Here is an 11,796-nt window from a genome sequence, read left to right as displayed (position 1 = left end):
TATGAGTCCTTATTTAACGCAATTAATTATGAAAACCTTATTTAGTTGACAAAGAGTTCGTTACTATTTAGGACTATAATGAAATCCTAATTGATATGGAATATCCCTTTAATCAGTTAATAGGCCAGATTAAAGGGATGAGCGTCTATATATTAGGAGGTCCCTGCACTCACAGCATTATCCTATTCTAGTGCAAAACCCTATTTTTGTGCACAAGGAATCTCGGCTGCTAGAGTGTAGAAGTTCCTCCTTGAAACCCTAGCAGTCATGGCTTCTTCTTCTTCCTCCACTTCGGAAGATAAGTTTATTTCCCTTTTAATTGTTTGATTGGTTTATTGTAGTTATATTTGTTTTATCTGTGATTCTAGTAACTTGTTGATTTTCAGATTACATCTTACAGGCAGACGCTCTGCATGGCTTTCTTCAATATCATCTCATATTCGCTTTTCATCTTTCCTATATGATATAATAAACCGTTTAAATTCAGACGTATATAAGAGAATCTACCACACTGTACTTTTACAGTTGCTAGTCTTGAACAATAATGCAAATGTAACTGCTCCTAATGGAGAACTTCATCAAATAAACAATAATAAAATCTAAAATCTAATGTAATATGTCAAAAACCAAAAAAAAAAAAAGAAAAAAAAAAGCAAGCGATCATTTGAAGGCACTGTAATGCCTTCACCATCGTACACTTGCAGTAAGTAATTGATGCATCTGTTGTTCAATGAAATCATTTGCTTGGCTAAAAAAGTTACAGTACAATAAATACAATGACATCCATTTTATGAGAAATCATGTAGAAGCAAATGTAAATGATAATGGAATCATGAGTGCGAATGAGAAACACAAACTTGCCAAAAAGATTATAGCGTGCAAAGATACTCGCATCGTATTTTTTTATTGCATCATCCATTTCACAACACATTAAAAAAATTGTTTGGAAAAGCTTTGCTATGATGATTAGGTTTTGTGAGAAATAATACAAAAAAATAAATAAATAAAGAGACAATTACTGAAGCCACAGAATGATGGCCTAGTAATGGCAAAATAAACTCCTCAACAATGCACACAAATACGTGAGTTGAAATTTTGAAACATTTGACAACAAAAAGAAAGAAGCAAAATTAGAAGAAAAGAAAGAGATGCTCACTCAAAAAGAAAGAAGAAATAGGCTTCTTCTCTTCGACATCCAAAATTTCATCGCTGACTCCTTCAACCTAAATACAAAACAGAAAAAAGCCTAGAAGAAATCATCACATAGAATTAAAACATCCAAATAAAATTAGACCATGGACACAAAAGGAAATGAAGGCAGTTTAATCTGACTTAATTAGTGACTTACTGAATAAACTTGGAATCGGTTCCATGCATGCGTTCGACTTCAACCCTCATCCTCGTTACCCCTCTAATTTGTAGACATAAAGAAAAGAAATCGACTTCAAGTTATCAATCGAATCATTTGCTTAGCTAAAAAAGTTAAAATACAATGAATATGTTCACATCCAATTTATGAGATATCGTTCAAAAGCAAATGTAAATGATTACAGAATCATGAATGCGAATAAGAAACACAAACTTGCCAAAAAGAAAACTCATTATAGTGGTCAAGATACCCGCAACATTTTTTTTATGCCATTATCCATTTTGCAATACATTAAAAAAAAATTCGTTTGAAAAAGCTTTGCTATGATTATTAGGCTTGGAAAAAATAATTCCAAAAAAAAAAATTAGAAAACAATTACTAAAAAAGCGTGGAACGAAGTAAATGTATGGTTCCATAGATGCAAACAAAATAACACTACGGCATGATATTTGATTAAGACCCCTCTCTACCAGTTTGATGGCCAAAACACACACCTCTCTCATGCAGGAATGAACCTAACCATTTAACGAAAAAGACAAAAATCGATACGGTAGCCAAACAAACACAGCATATAGTGTAAACATGGGCCCACAGAACTTAAATCGACTTAATCGCTATAAAAAGCTAAACATAAAATTTATTGTGAAGCAAGAGGAAGAAATAAATAATTAAGAAAAGGCAAGGTGGCACAAAACAGAAGATGCCAATCACACAATTCAGAAAAAGGAAAAAAAATGCACCAAACCCGATGATAACATGGCGTGAAACACCTATGAAGCAATTTGGCAACAATCAGCAGCGGGCAACACCAACGTAGGTGAAAGAAAAAAAGAGAAAACACAAATCGGACATGCAACCCATCTACATCCATCTTTAACCTTAAAAGACCATCTTTATCTTGGCTAGACATATTGCATCACCAATGGCATGCTTCGCATTCACAAAAATGAGCAGTGCCCATTGACATATGGGCAGAGCTCAACAGTACCAATCGAATCACGACAATCCTCCAAAGGAAAACAAACAACGAAATGACTTCAAGTAAAATCTCTGTCACGCAAGTTGGAAAAGAGTAAAATTTAAATTGAAAAACAACAATTTAATAGAGACAATGTCACACCTCGATTCCGAGATACGTCCGGAATTGACGCGTGACGGAGGGACAATAGCGGTACAATGTAAAATACATAGTCACCGAGACTCAGACATATAATATACATCAAAGCTCAATGGAAATAACTTACAACAAATGGTGTCAATCCTACTCTCGAGTGCACTGCCCACACAGCTACACCACATGCAATCTTCTTCACTAACTGCTACCCGTTACTCTTCAAAATAACCCTACGCCGTAGGAATGGCGCATCGGGCAAAGCAAAACTCAGATAAGCTGCAAAGCTCGTGTGAGTGATCATAATACAACATATGTGAAGTTAAATAGCATCAAATGATTAAATGTCAAAGTAGTGCTACGTCCACACATGACATTTCTTCTGTATATCGTATCAATCGTCAATATGATCACTCTCAATATTATTCCATCATTCTCTTCATATTGTGACTCACCACTCACCTTTCATCATTTTCGAGTAATCACAAGGGTCCAATTACCACACATTTCATAATTTAACCACCATACGCCTCATTATTACGTATAGTAATGTTTATTCAATTCTGAATCTCACCACACATCTATCAAGATAACATTCAGTCATCACACAACTCGAAGTTGTGTAGGAATGACACACCATCATAAATACATTCACGTGTAGGAATGAGATTGGTATCTTTTTCATAATTTCATCTATTCGTTACGAGTAGGAATGAATCACATCCAAAACCATTCTCTAATAGGCAACACCATCATGTAAACTATTTGATCCAATCATCATTTCCTAGATTGAGCCACACAGGCTTTCAATCTCATTTTTCATATATGTAATAGGCAATAGTCTAGGGCTATTGAGAGACACAGTTTGGCAGAAGTCTACAATTGGCAACCGATCAGGATGTGGTCCCCCATTGTGGATTAACCAACTATAACCACTCCTGAGAGCATCATGTAGGTAGTGACCCCCCATAGCAGATTAACCAAGCAAAGTCACTCCTACGAATACTATAGGTAGTGATCACCCATCGCGGATTAACCAAGCATGATCACCCCTAAATATGTATGTACGGCCATACTTAAGTAATAAGGATCGCCCATCACGGATTAACCAAGCACGATCCCAAAGTATGGTCCCCTATTACGGATTAACCAAGCATGACCATCCATGTACCACTGCTACATGGTGCAGATTCTGATTATATCCCACAGTACCTCATGTATTGGGTTAGCGGTCCTCTACTAGCCCTCACATATTACAATCATTTCAAGAATAGCATAGCATATATATATATATATATATATATATATATATATATATTTCCGATAGCATCATCAAGTAAACATAGCATAGTAGCACACATTTCCATATAATCATTTGGAAATTCATGTCATATCCACATAGTATATAACAAGGAATTTCATGGGTAATTACTATATCACATAATATTAATGTCACTCACCTGGATTATTTGTACTTCTAGATTCACCAACTCTGCTCCAAGGGACCTAATACTGTGAAATCCCGTTTCCTGATTTCACTGTTATAATCTACGTATTTGCATTATTGAGATTTTATATTATTTTTCGAAAATTTATATTAATTTATTGAATTTAGATTTCAATTAAATCAGTTACCAAGACTGAAGTTTAGAAAATAATTATTTAAAATCCGTTAACCTTTCAAGGTCACAAGTAGCGTTTTCGAATAGATCTTGAAATCACGAACGCATAGGCGAAAGCCGTTTGTGAGTTCGGATTATAACGGTATAGTTATGGACATTTGAAATCATTTACTAAACTATAGTTTTTAATTAATTAAAATCCCACTTTGTGGGAAATAGGCCCAATCATGTAAGATTTAAGGTGGACCAATTAGAAAAGAAAAGAAAAGGGGGGAAGAAGAAAAGAAAAGAAGAGGGGGGAAGAAGAAAAGAAAAGGGGCGGAAGAAGAAAAAAAAAGGGAAGAGAGAAGGAAAAAGGGAGTTGCGAGAGAGAAGGAAAAAGGGAGTTACGAAAGAGAAGGGGGAAAAGAACGCTCTTACACGTTTTTTCGGGCTTTGCTAGGAAAGAAAAAGAAACAGGGGGGAGGTGGCTCTTCCATAGCTGTTGGAAGAAAATCCTTCTTTCTTCAAGCAAAAATCGGAGAGAGAGGAGTTAGAGAACGTGATTGTGAAGGAAGGATTCAGAGATTTAAAGGGTAAGTTCCTTATTACTTCATTATCTTCATTTTGCGAATTTACCTTTCTTAAGTTGAATTGAAACTGCCATGATATATTGGAATTCTTAATTCTATTTAGGGTTTCTATCATTCAATGAACTAGTCTAAACATGAATTAGAGTTGGGTATTTCGGATTGGGTGTGTAGATCAAATTTCTTAATCAAGGGTTTGGTTCAAAAGGTCAATTTCTTGTTAATTTTGAGTCATGTTAGTTTTGGATGTTGTATACATGACTTCTGGACTACCTGGAAGTATTTTGGGATTTGTTATATGAATTGGAAATGGGCTGTTATGTAAGCTGCAGAAAATTGATTTCTTTGCAAAGAAAACTCAAGTTTCGAGTATCCTTCTTTGGCTCTTACTTTCTAGGCCTTTATGTGATCCTTTGGAGAAAATTTTTAGTGTGTTGAAAGTACATATGTTCATGGTCGTAACCCAATTGTTTTCACTCAGATCCGTTGAGTTTTGCTTGATCAAAACCTTATTTAAACTTGGGTCGCGAGCTGCCAAACAGCAACAGAAACTTGGGTGTCCAGTTTTAAGACTCCGTTTTTCTTTTGGCATAACTTCCAATTTAGAGCTCCGTTTTCTACAAACTTTGTATGCTTTTAAAGTACAGAACACAAGCTTCAAAACCCATATAATATTGCATGATTTGGTTTAGTTTTGAATGTTCCAAAGGATGCCTAAACTTGGTCCAATGGTGTTGTTTTCTGCAGATTTTGTGGAGAAGCAGAGTATTGTTTTTGCCACACCTAGTTTCTTTCCAAATTCCTTTCTAATCTTATTTCCTACTAATTAAGTGATGATATTAATATCATTTGTGGATATGACATGGTTTTATAAATGTGTTTTCTATTAAATGTGATTCTTTTATAATTGGCCATCAATCTATTTTTATTAAATGTGATTTGGTTCATGGATGGGTATTATTTGTGGAAAAGTGATTCAAATTGCATATTGAAATGTGAATTATATATATATATATGCCATAGATGATAGACCCATGTGTTATTTTATTTTTGGTCATTGATCTATTTTCATTAAGTATGATTTGACTTGTGCATTGGAAATATGGTTTGTATTCTATGATTGGATTGATGTGATGAAATGCAAGGGCTAGTAGTGGACCATTAACCATTGTTATGGGGTTCGTTGCCTTCGAAACATGTTTCAACCCTCGTGTCATTATTCATCTTCGTTTCGTTGAGTCTTTGTACCTTGAGTAACTTGATCCATGTCTTGTTTTATTGATTGGTGTTACACATTCTACTCTGCGATTGTGTTGAGTGATGATCCGGAATCGTATCCTGGTTTGGATTCCGTTGAGTGATGGTCCGGAATCCCTTCTACTCCGCGATTCCTTTGAGTGATGTTCCGAAATCGTATCTAACTTGGGTTTCATTTAGTGGTGGTTATGCATTGTGCTCCGCGATTCCTTTGAGTGATGGTCTGAAATCATATCCACTTGGATTCCGTTAAGAGCTGGTTCGGAATCCCTCATACTTCGTGATTCTTTTAAGAGCTGGTCCAGAATCCCTCATACTTCGTGATTCCGTTGAGAGATGGTCCGGGATCGTGTTCACCTTGGATTTTATTGAGTTTGGATCGAGATAGCTTCAGAGATGTAGGCTTCGGCCGAACTGTGTCACTCTAGCCCTACTTTTCATGATGTTGTATGAGATTATGATTATGAGCTGTTGTGATTTGATCCAGACGAACCGTTGGATGTCTGGGTGACTCCTTCGGAGTTGTTAGAGTTCCTTGGTTAAATTTGTGAAATGATATGTTACTGCATTCATTGATTAAACAATTAAATGCTAGGATCATGTATCTTTGATTCATGATTAATTAATTGATGTGATTGTGGAATGATGTTGGGTATGATTGAGATTATTATGATTAGAGTAATTGATTAATGTGACTTGAGAATAACATTGTGCTTCGTTGGTTCTTTGATATGTTACATACTATGATTTGCGGTATTATGTGAAACATAGTGATTTATATGATGGATGAATTGGAAAGTATCTGTGTGAGAATGGGTTACATGCGTGTATGAAAGATGATAATTGTTGTTGACGTAAGGTTGATGTGTAATATGGTGCCTTATGATTTTCTGTTAGAAGTATTTTATAGAAAGATTAGAGTTGACGATTGTGGAACTACGAATGACTTGATCCCTATTGAGGGTACGTAGGCAGTCTAACGAGGAGGTTAGATGTAGCCATAAAGTAAACGAAAAATTACTTTGCAATTTGATTCTTGAGTTGTGATTTGCCATATTCCGGAGATGGGGTATGTAAGATATACGAGTATTTGGTGAAGTCACGTGTCGATCCTAGACGTATGTCGGGATCGGGGTGTGACAAATATAACATACAAATCCCACTTAGGAAACTTAATAAGATTGACATGTAAAAAGAAGCCAAGTGCCATTTGCACATAAATTGAGAAGCACTTCAATCGGGAACAACATGTCATCATGATGAGCCAACTAAGCTCCATCAAGCCTTGACAACATTCTAAAAATAACGACACACTAGAATAGGGTACATTGACTAAAAAGCCAAACGTCGATCAAAGGTCCTCTAAGGTCAACAAACCTAGGTTATTCAATTCGGAAGATCTGCTCATCGGACTCTCGATCTGTAAGTTCTCAAAGGTCCAACAACTAATAATTAAGGTGCTCACAAAATTGCACGACAATCCAACTATCGGATTGTTGTCCATTATGAAAATCGTACGACGGTACAATTATTTGAAAATTTGAATAATCGAACCATCGTTTCGAATTTCAACGAACGGACTTTGGGTATGGGCTCAAGACATCGAGAACGTCTTGCTGTCCAAAATACATAAATTTTGACTTTTCCCCACGCGCCGCCACACGCACTGCCAAGCATGGTGGTTTCCGGCGACCAGAAACCCACTTTCTCGACTAACTCCAAATTCTACCAAAATTTACAGGAAGATAGAGCTCAACAAGAGGAACAAGTTTTATACCTGATACGAAGTCCAAAAGTGGACGAAAGATGGTCGGTGGGTGCCTAAAGCTTCCTGGCGTCGATTAGCCGCCTACGGTGGTCCAACGAGGTCAAGTCTGGTCGATATTTACTCCTGGGATGGTGGGCTACAAGTTCCAAGTGGTGGCATCCGCGATCGTTTTGCTGATTCATCGGAAAAATGAAAGGGGTGGCTAGAGCACTATTGGTTTTCGTAGGTTTTTGTGGCCTTGCACCGCCACATACGGTGGTTAATCAAGGTGGTTCTTGAGTGTGTTCTGTAGAGGGAAGTGAGAGCTTCAAGATGGAGGTGGTGGCGTCGAAAAATTCAACTCGAGTTGGCCGGAATTGGCGTCGGAAAATAGGAGGTCGCGGGGATCAATTTGGGTGGGTTTCTGGGCTTTGGATTAGGTTTCCCGAAATGGAAACCTGCTAATTTGGGCAGATAGACTTTGGAAACTTACTACTAATAGTAAGTCCACATGTCTAAAAGGTCTCCTTACTTCCGGGGCTCATAACTTTTCCTTTCTAACTCGGAATTAAGATCTGTTTGCACCTACGCATTCTTGGAATTAAGTTCTACCTAAAGAACTCAAGAGTTAACCAAAAAGGTCGAGAAAATAGAAAATGACTAAAGCACCCCTCACTTCGAGGGAAATGGGATGCATCGAGGGAGAGAGATTGAGAGAAAGTGAGGAAGAGAGAGATGGAGGTTTGAGAGAAAGCTGCCATGTGGCAGGCAATGAGAAGGGAAAGTAAGGGGAACCAAAATCAAGGGTGGGCCTCTTGGGCACATCATTTAACACTAAAAACAATATTTTAAACAAATATCCCACAACCCAAATGAATTTACATAAAATACCCTTCTGTTCCGTAAAATCCAAGACGGGCTGTAACAAGGAAAGCTTTCAGGTGGCATACACAGATTTTTATTATAAGAAAAAAGTAACCTCAATCCCAAGTTAAGTAGCGAAATCACTTCATAATCCCTAAATAATAGAGAAGGAATTTTTGAAAGGGAAGCTCATGAATGCTATCATAGGGCGTGAGCACAGACGCATTCAGAGGTTTCAAACAAAATCCCAAAAAACAAAAAACCAAGGTCTCCTAAAACTGAAAACAAAACCAAATTAAACCACCACATGTAAAATCGCAGGCTACAAACAAAACCCCCAACACAATCCCAAATGGAAGGAAAGGGAAATGGAAGAAGAAGAGTGGTGACAGAGAGGGAGAGATACAATCCCTCGACCCCACCCTCTCTCTGCAGCCAACACGCTCATTATCTCAACCCTACCCTCAAACCGTGCACCCAATCAACTATCTTAGTCGTGCATCGTGTGGTCAGAAATCATTTAGTTTTTTTTATTTAAAATTAAACATAAATAATACTTAATGAAAACTGACCATACAATGTACAACGACTATAATGTGGAGATTCTTAGATCCCAAAAAGTGAATATCCTCTTCCCCGAGCTGGAGAAGACAGGCAACATTGACCTTTAAATACCAGCTGAGTTTTCACCATGAAAAACACAATTCTGAATCAAATTAAGCTTATTAATTCTTAGCTAGAGAGAGATAGAGTGAGAGAGAGAGAGAGAGAGAGAGATGAGTACCGGAGAATCAAAGACTGTATGTGTAACAGGAGCTTCTGGTTACATAGCATCATCGCTGGTGAAGCTCTTACTGCAAAAGGGTTATACCGTCAAAGCCACTGTTCGCGATCCAAGTCAGTATTTCTATATTTGCTCATAATAATATTTGCTCATCAATAATGTTCAACTTCAAACAATTCATTCAATATTTCAGATTCTGGGTTTTGCATATTGTCTTGTTTACCAAAAGAAAAGTTGGGTATCCAAAATAATCATCGTGCACACCTCACCTTCTTATTTCCTTTTTTTTCATTAGGGTTGCATGCCAGATGACTATTTTGGAGTACCAACGACATCACCCGTGCATCCAATTATTTTCTTTTTATTGTTCTTGTTCTTGTTTTTCGGTGCCAATTGAAACCTCATAGCGAGTTAGTCATTGTTTGTCACTCTTAGTTCAACTCAATAATTGTGTTTACAGATGATGCAAAGAAAACAAAACACTTGCTCTCATTAGATGGAGCAAAGGAGAGGCTTCATTTGTTCGAAGCGGATTTATTAGAAGAAGGATCATTTGACGCCGTAATTGATGGATGTGTAGGTGTTTTTCATACAGCAACGCCTGTACAATTTTCAGCCACTGACCCACAGGTCTGTCCCTTCACTTCATGCATACATCAAATAGTGTATTGTGTGTGTGCTCTCGCGAATCCATAGAAAATCGATACACCTTCAAGTGAAATGAGGTAGAAACTAGAATGATATATTTCTTTTCTCTATATTTCAGGCAGAAATAATTGAGCCTGCAGTGAAAGGAACACTTAATGTTCTAAAATCATGCGCAAAATTCCCCGCTGTCAAGAGAGTGGTTTTAACATCTTCTCTGGCTGCAGTAAAGGTGAATGGAAAACCTCTGACCTCTGATGTGGTTATGGATGAAACATGGTACTCGGATCCACTTTTTTGCGAGGAGATCAAGGTACGTGCGTTCCCATACAATTGAATAATTTTGGACAGAGATAAGCTTAACACAATACAAAGCAGTACATGATGATGAACTACAAACTCATAAGAACTTCCTTCTTCATTTGTTCAGCAATGGTATCCTCTCTCAAAAACTTTAGCTGAGGAGGCCGCCTGGAAATTTTCCAAAGGAAATGGGATTGACTTGGTAGCAATACATCCAGGGTTTGCAATTGGTCCACTCTTACGGCCAACTCTTAATCTCTCCGTTGAGTTTCTTCTGAATTTAATGAGTGGTACAATTCACCCCCTTTATGTTAAAACACTATTCCTTGCAATGCAAGCGGTTTATTCTGTTTTGTTTCTCTTTTGTGCTCAGGTATCGAAACACCTTTTATAGACTACGCATTCGTGGACGTTAGAGATGTTGCCTTTGCTCATATTCAAGCATTTGAAGTTCCTTCAGCTAGTGGTAGGTATTGTTTAGTTGCACAAGTGGCTGATGGTCCCGATACTCTAAAGATTTTACAAGAGCTTTACCCCACATTGAGCCTTCCTGAGCCTGGCAATCCTTCTGGCTCCAAGTTTCAAGTGTCCAAGGAGAAAGCAAAATGTTTGGGAATCACTTTCCGTCCTCTGGAAACAAGTCTCAAGGACACTGTTGAAAGCCTCAAGGAGAAGGGCTTCCTCAAGTTTTGAATTCTGCAACCTGCAGCAATTTGTTAATTTAGTGCACGAGGTGATCGAATAAGTGGGAAATGAAGTTTGTTATGTGCTCAAGTATTCCAAAGAGATGCTGGACATTATATTTTTCCGGTTAAATCCTTTAATGTGATCTGCAGAGTACCTCAGAAGTGTCTTAAGAACATGCTCAGAAGTTGCTTTTGGATCTTTCATAGATGGCTCATGTGTAATATGTAATGTTTCGAAATAACTTTAAATAAAAAAGTTCAAGTTGAAATTGTTTTGCTTTACTGTCTTCAAAGAAATCTTAATTTGCAATTTCGTCGTTCTTCAATGTGTCTGCCGTTGCAGACGTCAGGCCACAAGTGCCTATGCGACATGCCTTGGTACGAATGCACAACTGCATGTCAATTCTTATGAACTTCCGCGATGGCACAGAGCTGGTCCAAGCTAAATGTTCAAGCTGTCCTTACTCTCTAGAAGGAAGGACGCAGCAGATTTCTCTTACTATATGACCGAGATGTAGTTCAGGACCTTCAACTCTCGCATAAATTGATGAATGCATTTTTCTCAAAGCTTAAGAACACTAGATCCAAACTAGGAAAATACACCTCTAGTTTACTTGTAAAAATTTGGTTTGAGTTTCTGGTGTATTTCATATCTTGTGTGAATGTACAATAACACAAAGAAAAAGAGGAGTGGTTACAACCAACCATCCTTAGACTAAAACCTACAGACTGGATAAAGCTATATCCTAACGGAGTAAAATTATCTCTCTTTTTTTCTCTTTCCTTCCCTCTCCTCCTATTTGAACGGTTACGGTTAAGCTACGTCAATATTTTGTATT

The 11,796-nt window shown here is 37.4% G+C and overlaps 1 protein-coding gene across 1 annotated transcript; it reads left to right on the top strand.

Moving 5' to 3' along the window:
* The first annotated feature begins 9,072 nt into the window (after positions 1-9,072).
* LOC126628387 (phenylacetaldehyde reductase-like) lies at positions 9,073-11,226 on the top strand. The gene is made up of 5 exons (XM_050298059.1): positions 9,073-9,436; positions 9,784-9,953; positions 10,090-10,281; positions 10,399-10,561; positions 10,645-11,226. The coding sequence occupies exons 1-5, from the start codon at positions 9,316-9,318 to the stop codon at positions 10,962-10,964; spliced, it is 966 nt and encodes a 321-aa protein (XP_050154016.1). The 5' UTR covers positions 9,073-9,315; the 3' UTR covers positions 10,965-11,226.
* Positions 11,227-11,796: the final 570 nt, after the last annotated feature.

The sequence above is a fragment of the Malus sylvestris genome, chromosome 7 (genome assembly GCF_916048215.2).
Source record: "Malus sylvestris chromosome 7, drMalSylv7.2, whole genome shotgun sequence".
Classification (NCBI taxonomy): Eukaryota; Viridiplantae; Streptophyta; class Magnoliopsida; order Rosales; family Rosaceae; genus Malus; species Malus sylvestris.
Note: the sequence above shows the minus strand (reverse complement) of the source record. Positions and strands in the feature narration are given on the sequence as shown.